The sequence below is a fragment of the Vulpes lagopus genome, chromosome 10 (assembly GCF_018345385.1).
Source record: "Vulpes lagopus strain Blue_001 chromosome 10, ASM1834538v1, whole genome shotgun sequence".
NCBI classification, from domain to species: domain Eukaryota; kingdom Metazoa; phylum Chordata; class Mammalia; order Carnivora; family Canidae; genus Vulpes; species Vulpes lagopus.
The window spans coordinates 15,474,394-15,492,884 of NC_054833.1; the positions used below are offsets into that span (position 1 = coordinate 15,474,394).

General features: G+C 46.2%; 1 protein-coding gene across 1 annotated transcript in view; it reads left to right on the forward strand.

Moving 5' to 3' along the window:
- ELOVL2 (ELOVL fatty acid elongase 2) overlaps positions 1-18,491 on the forward strand; it is a 64,048-nt gene that overhangs the window by 30,995 nt on the left and 14,562 nt on the right. The window contains exons 2-3 of the mRNA XM_041772892.1: positions 12,252-12,315; positions 16,663-16,850. Of these exons, the coding sequence (XP_041628826.1) occupies positions 12,252-12,315; positions 16,663-16,850 (252 nt within the window). The remainder of the gene's footprint in view (positions 1-12,251; positions 12,316-16,662; positions 16,851-18,491) is intronic.

Here is an 18,491-nt window from a genome sequence, read left to right on the forward strand (position 1 = left end):
CATATGGGACATATTCCTCTGTCTCCTTATTTTGCCTAATTCCCTATGTCTGTTTCTGTGCGTTAGGAAAGTCAGCTACGTCTCCTTCTCTGGAAAGTACTGGCCTTATGAAGAAGATGTCCTGTAGTGCCTTGCATTGCAGTGTCCCATTTATCAGAACCTGGCATTTTACAGATGTCTCCTATGTGTATTGCATGAACCCTCATCTGCCTTTAGTCTGGTTATTTACAATGGTTCTCTTTGCCCTCCGGGGCACGGTTCAGTCCCTGTGGTGTTAGTGGGTCAGTGTGGGGCCACTTTGGGCTTGAGTTGAGTCAGACCAGGCATAGGCCAGGATGCAGTAGCACCAAACTGCAGGCTGCTCTCCCTGTGTTGTCTCCTGTGAAGCTTTTGAATGGTGACCAGGGCCTGCAGTCAAGCCAGATGTCTGCCCCCAGCCTATGGCTGGGGCTGCAGTAGGACTGGTGTGTGTGGTTCTCTTCCCCTCACCCCAGTGTAGGAGTCACTTTGGAGTGGTGCTGGCCCCTGGTGCAACTACTTGCATACTGCCAGGCTTATGGTACCACTTGGGATGGGTTCTGGCCCAGGACATATTGAAGGGGGCAGGTCCACAGGAAAATGAGCGGTTGGGGAGGAAAGTGGCACCTGCCAGCGCATTTGTTCTTGGAGAAGTCTCCTAAAGATCCCTGCCCATCCAGCACGTGCTCTGAAATGAGTATGCACATCTATCCCCCTTATATCCTGGGGGTTTTTCAAACTGCTGCTGCTTCTCTGTATCTCTGTGGGCTGTTTGTTGTGCTGTCTTTTCAAGGTTTTCTCAGTTTCCTCTCACCCTCTGGCTCTCCCAGAGCCAGCATTCTGACTTTTCAAGTTCCAGGTGTGAGGCCCTACTAATTATAAGAACTCATGAAGTTAAGTCTCTCTGATTTTCAAAGCCAAATATAGGGATTTGTCCCCAGTGTGGGTCCCCTGTGTCTGGGGTGCCTGGTCTGGGGTCTTCTCTCCCTCCCCCATACCTATGGTGTCCCTTCCTCCCAGGGACAGTCTCATGGGTCAGTTTTGCTCCTGACTGCATTCCCACCTTTCCAACTCTTTTTGACGTGGCCTCTTCTCTGCATTAGCTATAGAGGCGTTAAGAGTGTTAAAGGATCTTTCATGGGCAGCCCAGGTGGCTCAGCGGTTTAGCACCGCCCTCAGCCCAGGGCCAGATCCTGGAGACCCAGGATTAAGTCCCACATCAAGCTCCCCACAAGGAGCCTGCTTCTCCCTCTGCCTGCCTGTGTCTCTGCCTCTCTCTCTTTCTCTCTCTCTCTGTCTCATGAATAAATAAGTTTTAAACAAATCTTAAAAAAAAAAAAAAAAAAAAAAGAATCTTTCACAATGTACCGGAAACCAGATCACACATATGAAAATACAGGTAGGCAAGCAGAGTAATATGAAATGTTAAGATCAAGGGAATACCATAGAGGTTTACAACAACAAGAGTTTCATTAATTCATTAAGTGTTAAGCTCCCGTTATGTGCCAGGGGATCCAGTGGCCTCTCGGAGGCCTCTTGGAGGAGCCAGACAGGAAGCCCCCCTAGCCGGTGAAAGTTTGTATGATAAGTGCTATCCAGGAAAAACAGAGCGGGTAGGGAGATAGAGAAGGTTCCACATCACGGATCAGGACACGACAGAGCAGATGCTTTCCTCCTTCCTCTGTAATTAGGCCCCTGAGGATGAATCTGGGAAGCGCAGACGAGTTTCCATTTGACCAGATACTGAGTGACTGAGCTGAAGAACCCTGCGAGGGAAGTGGAACGAAGCAAACAAAACTGCAGTAATCGGTTCTGTTCTGAATAAACTTCATCTCCTTAATCAGGGGAAACGGTCCTAGAGCCTCAGGGTTCCACAGGCTGCAGATAAAATCCACCCTCTTTTTTTTTTTTTTTTTCTTGGTCAGCTTATTGTTCTGAGAAGTACTGCGCACTGGAGGCCTAACTGAGCTGCACCCCAGCTCTGAACCTCCCCTTCTCCGTCCCCCCACGGTGTGGGAGGGAGACACGGATGGATACTGAATGCCTTTCCCATTTCCCACAGCATCATCAGCCTGAACTCCAGGCCTCAATCTCCACATCTGTAAATCAGGACAGACAGACAGACAGACAGCTGGCCAGGGTTACTGTCGAAGTCCCGGCCTGGACGTGAGTGTCTGATGACCAGGCGCTGTTACCATCATGCACCGTCATGGCTCATTTATATTTCTCCTCAGGTGTGGCCAGCGAGTATGTTCCCCCAGATGCCTCACAACCTGACTTAGAGGGCCTCAGTCCCCTGAAGACCCCAAGACAAACAGTAACAATCCAGAGTTCCCCGACAGGAGTGAGAATCCGCCACCGCCACCGGGTTCGGCCTAGCTTGGTGCTCCCTGCCGGCCCGCGGGAGGCCCATGTGGCGCGCGGGGGCCTGTGGGTGTAAAATCCGCACAGTGGCCCCTTCTGGGCTCAGCTGCGTGAAAGCTGGAGGATTTCTGCGTCCGCTTTTAGTCACTCTCTCCACTTCCTAGTCTCCCTCACAAATGTAAACACATTCCGGTTCTTCAGACGTGGGGGACACGGGCTGGGAACCGTCCCTCAGGGTCGGCCCAGAGAAGCGTCAGCGTGAGACCGTCACGGGGCCCTGGGGGCAGGCCGAAGCCTCGCCTCGCCGCGTGGCAGCACCGGGCCTCGTGCCCCTCGGCTCTGGCAGGGCAGGCCGCCTCCCCGGGAGGGTTTCGGGCTGCGTCTCGTCTCGTTAGTCTGAGGAGGATACGTTCCTGAGCTGGTTGGATCCCCCCATTTCCTCACCTGCCATCCTCAGATGCTTCAGGTTTCCTTTGCTCGGAAATACCTTCTTTTTTTTTAAGGCAAGGATTCAGATACTGCGTCGTCTTACAAACTCAGCAGTCTGTCTCGTGACCTTAATGACCTTTGCTCGTTTATAAAGGAAGGAGGAAGGAGTCGGTGGTGGAAGTGACTATATTCTGATTGAATAAGTGTCTTTAAAATGTTCTATAAAATAGTATCGACAAAATAGGACAGACGCCAGGTCTTGAAGCACCGCGTTATACAAGATAAGGGCCATGCTTGATAAATGCTCAAACAAAAGGCCTGAAACGTCAGTAAAGACAGGAGTGTGAAGGAGGAGGGGGCGAAGGCATGTGGTGGGGCATGTGGTGTGGGAGGGAGGGAGGGAGAAGAGGAAGGAAGGGGAAGGGGCCAAGCTCCAGCGGACCCAGCTGGGACGGGCTGGGAGTCCGGGTGAGCACTGTGCTGGCAGAAAAGGAGGTGCGCTCTCCTGCTTCCAAGTAGTCTCAGAGAAGGGTGGCTGAGGCAGGAGTGCGGGGCCAGCCTGTCCCCCAACACTGCCAGGTGCGTGGCAGGTAGCCAGGAAGACCATCTCCACTTTGTGTAAGGAGTGAGCCCAGTGGGTTTGCCTCAGATGGGCCCCACGGCCTCCAAGTGGTGGTCGCTCCTGTGGGTAGGGATGCGCATGGCGTGAGGGGTGATGGTGGCAGGTGTGGTGCATGTCGTGCGATGGGTGGAGGCTAGCTTGCTCTGAGTGCTGGCTCTTCCGGTAGATACATCTATTTCTGGTGCTCTTGATTCTTTTCTGTAAATCCTTTCCATATGGAATCATTTCCCTTTGGCACCAAGAACATCTTGAGCAACTGCACTGTAGTGCAGTTGTGCCCGCCACAAGTTCTCTCACACATCATATGAAAATGTCCTTACTTCACCTTCATTTTTGAAGGATATTCTTTCTAGTTTCACCCTCTAGTCCCCAAGCAACCACTCATTTGCTTTCTTGTCACATATATATTTATATTTCCCAGAATTTCATGCAAAGGGAAACAGTATGTTCTCTCTCTTTCTGTGTCTCTGTCTAGCCTCTTTATTTTTTTATTTTTTTTAAATTTTTATTTATTTATGATAGTCACAGAGAGAGAGAGAGAGAGAGAGAGGCAGAGACATAGGCAGAGGGGGAAGCAGGCTCCATGCACCGGGAGCCTGATGTGGGATTCGATCCCGGGTCTCCAGGATCGCGCCCTGGACCAAAGGCAGGCGCCAAACTGTTGCGCCACCCAGGGATCCCCCTGTCTAGCCTCTTTAATGCAGCATTGTAACTTTGAGATCCATCCGTACTGTATGTGCATCAATAGTTCTTTTATTTTGCTGAGTAGCATTTCCTTGTATAGATACGCCACGACTTATCCATTCACCTGTTGGGACATTTGGGAGGTTTCCGCTCCTTAGTTATTAAAAATTAAGCTGCCACGAATATTTGTGACCAGGTCTTTGCAAGGTTATATGCTTTATGTTTTCCTTGGGTAAATATACCTAGAAGTAGTATGCTGGATCATGTGGTAGGTGAATGTTGATGTTTTTGCCAAACCACTAAACTGTTTTTCAATGTGGTTGCATCATTTTACATTCTTCGCGGCTTGGTAAGCAAGAAGGGATACACAATTAAATAAAGCTCAACTTCTAATCTTTCCATCCTTCAGCCATTGTTATACGCAACCATAAATTAAATTTAAAGTCACGGAACATTCCACTGGGTATTTACCCAAAGAAAACAAAAAAGGCACTAATTTGAAAAGATATATGCACCCTCTGCTTGTTGCACCACTATTAACAACGGCCAAGATATGGAAGCAACCCCAGTGTCCATCAGTATATGAATGGGTAAAGAAGATGTGCTATATCTACAGTGGAATACTGTTCAGCCAAAAAAAAAATGAGATCTTGCCATTTGTGACAACATGAATGGACCTGCAGGGTATTCCTAAGCAAAAGAAGTGTGGCAGAGAAAGATAAAGACCATATGATTTCACTTAGATGTAGAATTTAAAAAACAAAACAAAAAAGCAGAAACAGGCCCACAGAGAACAAACTGATGGTTGCCAGAGGGGAGGTGGGTGGGGGTTGGGCGAAATGGATGACGGGGAGTAGGAGATACAGGCTTCCAGTTATGGAATGAATAAATAATTGGGTTGAAAGATACCACATGGGGAATATAGTCAGTGATATCGTCATGGTGGCGGTCGGTGAGGGATGGTAGCCACACTCGTGGCGAGCCTAGCCTAGCCTATTGAGTTGTCAGATCGCTATGTCGTGTGCCTGAAACTAATGTAGCATTGTGTGTCACCTGTATATTAATAAAATAAAGTCCTGGAACATGGCTTTGCTATGTGGGCAGGAGGAAATCCCTGGAGTTGTTCTAGAAGTGGGGTTGGAGAATTGTTTGGTAGAGAATTGTTGGCCTGGGGAACCTGGAACATAGGCTGGAGGGGACACCATGGCCAGGGGTGGGCATCTTCCTCGGCTCACCGGATTTCCTGTGTAGAGGGGCATGGCCTAGGGATGGCCAGCGTGAGGCCCTTGAAAGTATGGAGTTCAGGACAGCATTCCTCTTCCTAGGTACAAGGGCAGTACTGTCCCCCTCTCTTCTAATATGTCCAAATAAACTTTTTTTTTTTTTTTTTTTTTTTTTTTTTTTTACTTGAAAGAGGGAGAGAAAGCATGAGTGGAGGGAGAGGGAGAGATAGACTCCCCACTGACCAGGTGACCAGGGAGCCTGATGCAGGACTCGATCCCAGGACCCTGGGATCATGACCTAAGCTGAAGGCAGAGGCTTAACCAACTGAGCCCTCCCAGGCACCCCCCCCAAATAACCATCTTTTATTTTTTTATTTTTTTATTATTATTATTTATGATAGTCACAGAGAGAGAGAGAGAGGCAGAGACACAGGCAGAGGGAGAAGCAGGCTCCATGCACTGGGAGCCCTATGTGGGATTCGATCCCGGGTCTCCAGGATCGCGCCCTGGGCCAAAGGCAGGCGCTAAACCACTGCGCCACCCAGGGATCCCATAACCATCTTTTAAAACCGTGCCATAAAAAAAAAAAAAAAAAAAAAAAAAAAAAAAAAAAAAAACCGTGCCATAAATCCTCATGCCTGCAGGGGCTTCCATTATTGTGGCAGTTCTGCATGTCTCCTCCTCCTCCGCCTCCGCCTCTGCCTCAGTCATTTGCTGTTTGCCTTTCTTGGTGTCTCCCACTTTCACAATTTGTCTGTGAGCTTCAGAGTCGACCACTATGTCCTTTTTGTTCTCCTGTGTCTGACAAAAGTGTCAGTACATAATGGCTGTTAGTGTAGGCTGAGTGACTGAAGTGCTGCAGGTCACTTTTTGTTGATTTTTCTTAGCTCCTGGGTTACCGTGTTCAGACGTCTTAAGAAACCACCCAGTGCGCTTGTGCCATAGAACCTAGCGTGCGGCTGCACACTCCCACGCCGTGCCAGGTGTTCATCCTTAGCTGACTGATGAGCCCCAACCTCTGTACTCAACCCTTGTGTTTTACTAATCCGGGGTAAATTTTCATTTGTTCTTCTAATCGCCTCTCATTATCTTATCATTGTCATTTTAGATTGCATCCTTACTGTTTTAAATAACCTAGAAATAAAGAGTTCATTTTTATTCAGGTTTCTGATTTTTCCCAGTATTAGTTTTATTTCCTTCTGTTACATGGGTCAGTAGAGACCCTGGGTGTAAGCATTTCCCAAGTGAGTCCTGTCTCAGTCTATTTGCACCTGCTGATTCTTCTTCCTGAAATGCTTTTTCTTCCCTTCTCCATCTAGAAGGTGTCCTAGAGTCTCTCAGAACTCAGCAACAGCAGCATCTCTTCCTGGAAGGCTTCTCTTTTTAAGAGACCTATATTTGATTTCCTACATCTGTGTACTTTTGCTCATTTCAGGGGTACGACATAGTAATTCAGTACTTACATATATATTGCAAAATGATCACCACAATAAATCTGATTAACATACATAGTTACAATCTTTTGTGATGAGAACTTTTAAAATTTTTCTTAGTGACTTTCAAATACATAGTACAATATTAATTGTCATGCTATAGATTTACATCCTATGATTTATTAATTTTACATGGAACTTTGTGCCCACTTTGCCCACCCCCCACACTGCTGCCTGTGGTAACCACCAGATCTGTTCTTTGTATCCATGAATTTAGGACTTTGGTTTCTGGTGTTTTAGATTCCACATATAAGTGAGATCATCTCTTGTCTTTCTCTGTCTTATTTCACTTAGCATGATGCCTTCAGGGTCCATCAGTGTTGCCAGAAATGACAAGATTTCCTTCCTTTTTATGGCTGAATATTTTCCTCCTCTGTTTTTTTTATAATAAATTTATTTTTTATTGGTGTTCAATTTGCCAACATACAGAATAACACCCAGTGCTCATCCTGTCAAGTGCCCCCCTCAGTGCCCGCCACCCAGTCACCCCCACCCCCCGCCCTCCTCCCCTTCCACCACCCCTAGTTCGTTTCCCAGAGTTAGGAGTCTTCCATGCTCTGTCTCCCTTTCTGATATTTCCCAGACATTTCTTCTCCCTTCCCCCTCTATTCCCTTTCACTATTATTTATATTCCCCAAATGAATGAGAACATACAATGTTTGTCCTTCTCCGATTGACTTACTGCACTCAGCATCATACCCTCCAGTTCCATCCACGTCGAAGCAAATGGTGGGTATTTGTCATTTCTAATGGCTGAGGAATATATTCACTGTATACATAGGCCACATCTTTATCCATTCATCTTTCGATGGACACCGAGGCTCCTTTCACAGTTTGACTATTATGGACATTGCTGCTATAAACATCAGGGTCCAGGTGTCCCGGCGTTTCATTGCATCTATATCTTTGGGGTAAATCCCCAGCAGTGCAATTACTGGGTCATAGAGCAGGTCTATTTTTAACTCTTTGAGGAACCTCCACACAGTTTTCCAGAGTGGCTGCACCAGTTCACATCTCCTCTATGTTCTTACAGTACATACCTGCAGCTTCTCTTGTCTTTAAGATATTAATATTGTAATTATTGATGTACTTATCCTGTAAAGATGAGTACCATGTCTCATTTGACTTCATATTTCAGCATCTAACATGGTGCTGGCACATAGTAATTTTCAGATAATTAGTTAATGAATCAATATGTTAATGAAAAATTGGGATGTCCCTTCTATTTATTTTTATTTATTGAAGTATTATTTAGATACATTATATTAGTTTCACATGTACAATATATTGGTTCAATTCTATACGTTGTTCACCATGATAAATGTAGTCACCATCTGTCACCATATGACGTTATTACAGTGTTGCTGTACTTTTTATCTCTGTGACTTATTTAATAACTGGAAATTTGTTCCTCTTAACCCTATGTATTTCACCTGTCCTCCATCTGCCTCCCCTCTGCAACCACCAGTTCTCTGTATTTAAGAGTCCTTTTTTTGTTTTTGTTTTTGTTTTAGATTCCACATATAAGTGCAACCATATGGTATTTGTTTTTCTTTGTCAGAGTTCTTTCACTTAGCATAATACCCTCTAGGTCCATCAATATTGTCACTGATGGCAAGATGTCTCTTTTTTATGGCTGAATGATATTCCATCGCATATATACACCACATCTTCTTTACCCATTCATATATTGATGAATACTTGGGTTGCTTCCATATCTTGGCTATTGTAAATAATGGTGCAATAAACATAGGGGTGCATGTAATTTTTCAAATTAGTGCTTTGGTTTTCTTTGGGTAAATGCTCAGTAATGGGATTACTGGGTCATATGGTATTTCAGTTTTAACTTTGGGGGTAACCTCCATACTGTCCTTTACAGTGGTCGCACCAGTTTAATTTCCCCACCAGCAGTGCGTGAGGGTTCCCGCCTGTATCTCCACATCCTTACCAACACTTATTTCTTGTCTTTTTGATAGTAGCCATTCTGACAGGTCTGAGGAGATAATCTCCTTGTGTTTTCAGTTGGTTTCCCCTGACAGTGATGTTGAGCATCTTTCCATGTGTCTTTTGGCCATCTGTATGTCTTCTTTGGAATAATGTCTATTCACATAGTCTGCCCATTGTTAAATTAGAGTATTTGTTTTTGGGTGTGGCATTGTATGTGTTTTTTATATATTTTGGATATTAACTCCTTAGCAGATAGATCATTTGAACATACCTTCTCCCATTCAATAGATTGTCTTTTTGTTTTGTTGGTTTCTCTTTTGCTATGCAAAATCTTTTTATTTTGGTATAGTCCCAGTAGCTTTTTATTTTTGCTTTTGTCTCTCTTGTCTGAGGGAGACAGATCCAAAAATATATTGCTAAGGGCAATGCCCAAGAGATTACTGCCTATGTTTTCTTCTACGCGTTTTATGATTTCAGGTCTCATATTTAGGTCTTTAATCCATTTTGAGTTTAGTTTTGTGTATGGTGTAAGAATGTGGTCCACTTTCACCAGACACATATAGCTCTCCAATTTCTCTAGCAGCCTTTATTGAAAAGACTGTCTTCTCCCATTGTACATTTTTGCCTCTTTTGTCATAGATTGACCATATAGGTTTGGGTTTATTTCTAGGCTTTATTCTGTTCTGTTGATCTCTGTGTTTGTTTTTTTGTGCTAGTACCATACTGTTTTGATTACTATAGCTTTGTGGTATGTCTTGAAATTTGAAACTGTGGTACCTCTAACTTTGTTCTTAAGGTCGTTTGTGGTTCCATACAAATTTCAGTATTACTCTATTTCTGTGAAAAACACAACTGGTATTTTGCATAGTGACTGCATTGAATCTATAGATGGCTCTGGGTAGAATGGACATTTTAGCAATATTCTCCTAGTGCATGGGCATGGTCTGTCTTTCCATTTGTTTGTGTCATGTTTAATTTCTTTCTTCAGTGTCTTATAGCTTGCAGTGTATAAGTCTTTCATCTCCTTGGTTAAATTTGTTTCCAGATAGTTTATTCTTTTTGGAACAACTGTAAATTGGAATGTTTTTTAAATTTCTTTTTCTGCTACTTCACTAGCGTATAGAAATGCAACAGATTTCTCTATATTAATTTTGTATTTTGTGACTTTACTGATTTATTTATCCATTTTAAGGGATTTTGGTGGAGTCCTAGCATTTCCTATCTATAGCATCATGTCACCTGCAAATAATGACAGTTTTACTTCTTTTTTACCAATTTGGTTGCCTTTTACTCCTTTTTCTTGTCGGGTTCCTGCAGCTACAACTTCACAGTACCACGTTGAATAAGTGTCATGAGAGTGCACATCTTTGTCTTGTTCTTGAGCTTAGAGGAAAAGCATTCAGCTTTTCACTATCAAGTATACTGTTAGCTCCTAGTGGTTTTTTCCAATATGGCCTTTATTATGTTGAGGTATGGGTCCTCTAAACCCACTTGGTTGAGAGTTTTCATCATGAATGGATGTTGCATTTTGTCAAATGCTTTATCGGAATCTAGTGAGATGATCATATGGTTTTTATTCTTCCTCTTGTTAATGTGATATATCAGATTGGTTTGCAAATATCAAACCACTGTTGCATCTCTGGAATAAACTCTACTTGTTTGTAGTAAATGATCCTTTTAATGTGTTGTTGGAATTGGTTGCTAATATTTTGTTGAGGATTTTTGTGTCTATGTTCATCAGAGCTATTGGCCTGCAGGGATTTTTGTTGTTGTTGTTTTGTTTTGTTTTTGTAGCGTCATCTGGTTTTGTTATCCGGGTAATGGTGTGGAATGCCCTTTGTTATTCATTTTTTTCCACTCTGCTGTCTCTCCATATCTTCCCCTCTCTTTTCTTTGATTTCTGGTCTTCACTGTGACTAAATTTCTGTAACATTATAGAACGAATACAAGCTTTGTGACCTTTAGAGTTTTCTTAGACCTACAGATGTGAGAAAATGGATTTTGACCATAGCAAACAGACTGAAAAAGTTTAAACATGTGTGGGTGGATGTGGCAATGAAAGGAAGATTTCACTGGTATTTGTTAGGAGGGTGGGTTCATCAGTGAGGTCAACATTCTTTGCTCAAGAATGGGAGGCTTCAGGACAGGTCTGCTCTTTTCTAATGGCAACATAAATCATACTCAGTCACACTGAGATGTGAGGTAGGTGAACCTTCTCAAGTCTAGAGGTTTCCCAAGATGTCCTTCAAGGAAGCCAAAAGACTGTGTAAAAAATTCCAAGCTTGTTTTAGCCCAAATACTTTTCATAGAGCTACTAAGGGCGTAATACATGGCCAGGTATAGGTGCTAACAGATGTCAGCCACTACTCCCCATCCTGTCTTCCAAGCTTCCTAAAGTCCCCAAAGACCTAAGATTCCCTAAAATTTTCTCAGGATCAAAGTCACAAATAAGAAATAGGTGTAAATGGTAGGTGCCAATCACCAAAAGTATAGATCTTTTCAGATGCCAGTAATTTAATTCTCTTTGGCACTTATACTTTGAGAATGAGATGCTTTGACTGCACTCTAGCTATTGATTATAGAGAATGAATGGTCTAGAGGAATGTCCCAAGGGCTGTCACCCTCTGTTCACCAATCCACTGGCCCCAGAAATTCTCATCAAAGGTCCCTTCCCTTAGAAATACTGAGGGTTGCTTTGCCTTTTTTCCCCTTTGCTTGAGGAGGTGCTCTAGACCATTGTAGCAGGAGTAGGGAACACCTTAGCAGGTATTCTAAGCAGTATAATAGTACACCAGCAAGAACAGGAGCTAAACCAAGAGCCTGTGGCCAATTTAGCAACCATAAGATTCTTAGCAGAAATTCCACCTCAACCCCAATCCAGTTAAAGTAGCAGTAATAATCTGATGTACCCTAGTGACTCTGCTTACTGTGCTCTTAAATGCATATGTATAGAAAACATTTTGAAAACAAAATATGAAGGTTATTTAAAAGAACTGTAGTGCTGATTTCATTTAAAAAAGAAGTCCCCTTCAAAGCTTTAGATTCAGCTTTGTGAAACACAACTCAGCTGAATTTTCATTGAACAATTACATTATATCCTGCAGGTATAGATCCTGTTGCTTGCCCGCGACTTCTGTTCATTGCAACAAAAGAAGCTGCTTATGGGAGAGTCTATGCCTCTAAGCATTTTAGAGGGAAATGAAATTAGGGCCAATAACTCTTGGACGTTCAAATGTACCAAGCCTGTTTTCCAGGACTCCTGTTGCCCAAGGAAGGGAAGGAGGAATGGTTTCCTTCCGAATCCACGCAAGTTCTCGAGGGCTGCATTTCACTGCTCCGTTTTCCTGCATCTGCAGCTCAAAGTCCCGGAGCTAGGACCGGGAGATCCCGGCAGCTGTTCTGTTGGTAGTGGTCGGTTTTGAGAGTTTCCCAGAAGTACCCCTTAAATCATTTTTTTCTTTATCTCTGTAGGAGCATCTAAAGGCCTTTGATGATGAAATCAATGCTTTTTTGGACAATATGTTTGGACCTCGAGGTGAGTGAGCTGCTTGAGAACTTCGTGCGGGGCAAGAGGGTTTCCTCCCTTGTCCTGTCTCGAAAACAGGGTATCAGCCTTCGGAGGTTGGACCTCCCTCGCCTCCGCGGCCCTTCTCCCAGGACATCCCGGGAGCCGCAGGCAGGGCCGAGCACACTGCAGGGCCAGGGCCCAGCTCTGGAGTCTCCGCCTGGGACGCGGGGACGCGGGGCGACTCTGCTGCTGCTCCCCCGCTGACCCGCGCGCCTGTCTCCTCTGTGCTCTGCCCACGCGCCTCCCCATCCACGCATGCGCAGTCATGTGCCTTTCTCTGCCCACGCGCCTCCCGTCACGCATGCGCAGTCACCTGCCATGGCTGCTCGCCTGTCCGCCATGCGCCCTCTTTGCCGCGACTGTGGCTGGGGCGCCTGCGCACTTGCGTCCTCGCCTGCCCCGCCCCCCCCCAGCTCCCAGCGCGCCTGCGCTCTCCCATCCACAGCCCTGCACAGCTTGCAACTAAATGAGCTTTTCCCAAACATGTTTTGTTTTAGTTGAGTGCTGCAGGTCGCACACTGGGAACTCGGTGGTTGCCTGTCGGGCAGGGGGTGGAAGGAATCGAGGTTTTCCTCTCTCCTCGCAGAGAGAACTGAGGCCCCTTCAGTCTGCAAAGGCCTTAGAAACCACCGTAAATGAATGACCGTGTGCAGGTTTAACCTGGTGATACTGTGTGATCGCATCCAGCTCACTATTTTTAAGATTCTGTTTTTAAGTGATCTCTGCGTCCCCCGTGAGGCTCGAACTCCCAACCCCGAGATCCAGCGTCACTTGCTCCGCGGAGCCAACGGGCGCCGCTACACAGAGCTCAAAGGAATTCCTCGTCCCGCCCCCACGCCGCACTATTCCTCTCGGTGCGCGCCCTGCGGGGTGGGCAGGGCCCATCCTCTGCGCCTCGGGACCGCGGACCGCGGCCTCCGTCCGCCTCTGGCTCGTGGCGGGGAAGGGTTGGCGGGTGAGGGGGGCACAGCGCTGGCCCGGCCTGCGGCGCTCGGCGGGGGGCTCGGCGGGGAGGGGGGGCTCTGCGGGGCGCTGAGGCAGCGAGGCGGCCTGCGCCCCTGAGATCTGCAGTGACGCGGCGGGTGGGCCCGCCAGGGCAGGTGTGTCAGCCGTTTCCTCTGCTCCCGCCACTTACGGGAGGTTCTGGCGTCCTGAGGAGGCTGGGAGGTTGCGGTCGACAGCGGGACAGCGGGCCGGGCGCCCCCCAGCGAGGGCGCGGCCAGCCCCTGGGCCGTCCCGAACCCGCGCCCCGGCCTACAAGGGGCGGCTGGAGAAGGCCACCGCCCACCGCCCACCCCCCACCCCCCACCGCCCACCGCCCACCCCCCACCCCCCACCCCCCACCGCCCACCCCCCACCGCCCACCGCCCACCTCGTTCGCTCCGGGGCCCAGTCTCTTCTGCGTTTAGCACCCGCAGGTCATCAAGGAATATTGTTCTTGGGCAAACACCGGACACAGGTGACGCACTAGCAGCCACATGCCAAAGAGGACGAGTCTTGTTGCACATACCTGTTCCTCTCCATTGGTTGGGACACTTATTTTTCCTCCTTGACGAACGTGGCAAACATTTACAGGACCAGGACCAGAAGAAAGAGACTTCAGGCGCTGCACGAGTTTTGTAATATGTGCTTGCCTCGTTATGCCCCTTGGGATCTGACGACGCGGAACCCAGTGGTGCAGTGAGGCAGGGCAGAAGCGGCGGGGCCCGCCCTGCAGAGCAGATCCTGGGGTGTGTGGCGGGGCTGGCGGGCAGGCTGCCCCCCGAAGCACCGTGGGCGCCCGTGGCACCGGCTTCCTGGGCCGTCCTAGCAAAGCACCGCAAGCTGCGTGGCTGAAGACAACAGTAACTTATTCTGTCTCCGTTCTGGAGGATACGAGTGTGACCTGAGGGTGTTGGCAGCGCTGTGCTCCCTCTGAGCTTCTAGGGGACAGTCTGTTCCCAGCCTCCCTCCTAGCTTTCCGTGGTGCCACAAGTCTTTGGCATTGTTTGTCCTGAAGATCCATGTCCTCAGTCTCTGCCTTGGTCTTCACATGGCTTCTCCCCCCGGTGTCCCTGTGTCTAAATCTCCCTCGTTATATACACAGTCACTGGGCTAGAGCCCTCCTGATCCCGCGTGACCTCATCTTAACTTGGCCATACCTGCAAAGACCCTATTTCCAAATAAGGTCGTAGTCACACAGGTCTCAGGACTTGAACGTATCTTTTGGGGAACACAGTTCAACCCATAACACTGCACCAGGAGGTAGGGTAGCAGTTGAGGGCAATTATTTAACTTTTTAAAATTCTGTGCAATTTTTCTCAGACGTTAACTGGGAATAACACTATCACCTGTGTGTGGTGGATGGGTCTGTGTGGTGGTGGCATCATGATGTTTGCTTAAGTCCAGACACATCAGATTTCACACATTAAACATGTGCAGGTATATGTTATACCTCAATAAAACTGTTAGAAATATCACCTATATAATTAGATTGCTTTGAGAATTAAGTAGTGAATACATGTAATAGGATTTAGGACAGTGCCTGGTACAGAACACGTGCTCAGTAAATGTTCGTCGTAATAACAGTTTTCCAGCCATAATAATACTATAATTTTAAATGAGAATTGTTATGCAGACAAGGAGCTGTAATTATGAAAGATGAGTAGGAAACGGCTCGCTTCAAAAGGCAGGACATGGGGCGCCTGGGTGGCTCAGTGGTTGAGTGTCTGCCTTTAGCTCAGGGCGTAATCCCAGGATCTAGGATCAAGTCCCGCATTGGGCTCCTTGCAGGGAGCCTGCTTCTCTCTCTGCCTATGTCTCTACCTCTCTCTCTCTTTCTCTCTGTCTTTCATGAATAAATAAATATCTTTAAAAAAAAAAAAGGTCAGGACATTTATCGGGTTGTTAGAGGCTGTGTAGGATTTAGATACGGATGTGGACATTAGGAAGTGGCACATAGCACAGACTCTTAGGACTCATGATTTTCCAGAATGAAAGATAAGCTCTGTTAGCCCCGTGGATGCTGAGAAGAGCTCCTTTCCTACCTTGTTATCTCTGTCAAAACTGGAGGGGTTTGCAGAATATGTGATGGGACAGTTACAGCCTGAGAAGGCACTTTCCTCGGTACTGTCTGCCGGGTGGGGTGGAGTAAGGGGGGCCGGGGTGTGTGGGGTAGGTAGAGTGGAGCAGAAAGAGGGACAGGAAGGAAAGGGCGTGATATGCTGGAGAAACCAGCTCCTTCCAACTCCATTTACAGAGATTAAAAGCAGCAGGCCATTTTTTGTGATCGTGGGCCAAATTATTTTCTTTATGTAAACAACAAAAAAGGGCAGAATAGAGAAGTAAAATCATTTTGGGCCTACAGTTCTTTTCAGGTGTTACTAATTATTTTATCTATTATGTGTGTTTTATTTAGATTTTTACATTTTTCACTCTCCAGGGTAAGGAACTTTTGGCATATCTTGGTTCTTGCCTCCCAGCTGTTTATACTTCTTCCATGGTCAGGTTTCAGTCCTCAGTTGTATTTCCTGCCCTCACGCCTGAATCATCAGCTTTGGTTTACGGTCTTGAGCTTCCCCTGCTTGTCGTGCGGTCCCACTGCTCTGGCTCAGCTGAACTTGAAACCCTGCCTGGTTCACTACACAGGGTCCTCGGCGAGCTCTGGGAGTGAGGGTTTTATGATGTGCTATACACTGTCCATACCCCTTCTCTCCTGCCTGCTCCAGTCTTCCCAGAAGGAAGCAGCAAGTCTCCTGTGTGCCCTTAGCACATTACTGTAGCTTTCTGAGCTGGTTTTCACCCACAAAATGGCCTAGTAGTCCTTCCTATTTATTGAGTTAGAGTAAATTAACATAGTAACTGTTCCAAAGAAGATGCTGGAACTTCCCACCTTCATTACTTGTCCCTGTCACTCCATGTCCTAAGCCCTGTTTGCTCCATGACACCTTCCTGAACTACTCCCACCCCACGGGGTGGTTCTTCTGAACCGTAATCCATATCCAGCTTAGTGAATGCTGTGTCGTACTGTGGTTGTATTGGGTGTGTACAAAGAAAATATACGTGACAGTGGGTCTTAAAGAGTTCTCATCACAAGAAAAGAATTTTTGTAACCAAGGTGATGGATGGTAACTAGACTTTTCATGGTGATTGTTTTGCAGTGTACTTGCAAATATTGGATCACGTCGTACCCCTGAAACTCATATATTGTATGTCAGGTATACTCAGTAAAAAAAAAAAAAAAAAACCAAAATGTTTTAAATATACGTGATAAGATTTTATAACTAAACCAAAGCGCTACTCTTCAGGATTCTCACTGTCTGTGTTTCTTTTCAGATTCTCGAGTCAGAGGATGGTTCATGTTGGACTCTTACCTTCCTACCTTCTTTCTCACTGTCCTGTATCTGCTTTCCATATGGCTGGGTAACAAATACATGAAGAACAGACATGCTCTCTCCCTCAGGGGCATCCTCACCTTGTACAATCTCGGGATCACACTTCTCTCCCTATACATGCTGGCAGAGGTAAGTGTTCCCAGTGAGGGGTGGCCCTGGCGCGTAGAGCTGGCCTGCTGGAGCTGCCTGAGGCTGCATTCCTGATGATCTCAACAACCGTTCCAGTGTTTGCTATTATTCCTTCCAAAAGTCTTGGAAGTCTTTGCCTCTAACTGGAATATTTCTCATATTTAGTCCTTAGTCTTTAGTCCTCTGTCTTTCACTGTAATTTAAAATCACTATTTAGACCTGATAGGCCTTTAAAGCCCAGATGTTCTGATTTTGTCCTTTTACAGAGTGCTACTGAGGCTGGGAAAAGATGCGTGATGGCCTGAGAAGAGCTAGCTCTTGAATTACAGAGTAGTGTTTAAGTTAACTTAAATATGAAATGCAGTTAGTCTGAAATACATCATCCCTTCAGGACTGCTGCTTGCATCTCTAGGCCCCTGTGACCATTGGCCCCAGGCTGACTTTCCTGTCCATAGCTCTTGCTGCCCCCATTACGTCACGCATCGCCCATTCCTTTGTAACATGCCAAACCCAAGTTATTCTACAAGAAAAAGAACAAGTAACAATTGCCCTGCCTGTACAACCAGAGGCTGTTCCAGTCCACTACAGAGGAAAATCAGAAAGTGCCAAATAAACCTGCTCCATTGAGCAGCCTCAGGGGGAGGGAAGACAAAACAGGACAAAACCTGAGGGAACGATTAGGGCAAAGTCATTCATGTGCGTTATAAATGCCTGACGATGGCACAAGTATAGTGGCCTTCCTGATCCTCGAATTCTAGAAGAAAATAAATCCTTTCTAAAATACAAATCCTCTCGCAGAGTTTGATCTGTGCATTGTTATCATAGGATAACCATTCTGAGAATGGTTAATAACCATTACTTTGCATGACTTCTGAAACTTATGCCTACAACCCCATGATTAGAGTACAGGCAAGGGAATCTAGGGTCAGGAAAGTCACTCTACAATCCTGTCACATTGGTTCTTCTAATTTACCTGACTCTGAAAGGGGAATTTCTTTTTTTATTTTTAAGACTTACATTATTGAGACAGAGCATGTGCACAAGCACAAGCGATGGGGAAGGGCAGAGGGAGTGGGAGAAGCACACTCCTCGCTGAGTGGGGAGCCCCATGCAGGGCTCAATCCCAGGACCCTGAGATCATGACCTGAGCCAAAGGCAGATGCTTACCGGACTGTCACCCAGGTGCTTCTGAAAGGAAAATTTCTATTTAAATTTTCAAGTAGGTAAATTTTCATTTACTAGATAGGCTTGTAAGATAGCAGTTGACAGGGTAAGATTCTCTGGGAAGAAACACAGGGAAAGATGGTCTTCCTTGGATTGTTTCCAGAAGCAGCACCTGTGTCAGAAGGGCAGCCTGAATGTCTGCTACACCGGAAGCTCTAATACCTGTTGGAAGCTTTGGTGTAGTCAAGTCAGAAGACCTCAATTCAGGTGTCACTCTCACTTTCACTAGAAATTCGAGAGGAGTTACTAGGCTCTCTGACTCTTAGGCAACTTACCTGTAAAATGGTGACATGGTACTTGTCCTCCTTAACTCATGAGTGAGCTATAAGGATTAATTAGTTCTGTTCAGCCAACATTCTGTGAGCACCTACTAGGTGCTGTGAATTATACTGATGAACCAGGGAGATACAGAGATGA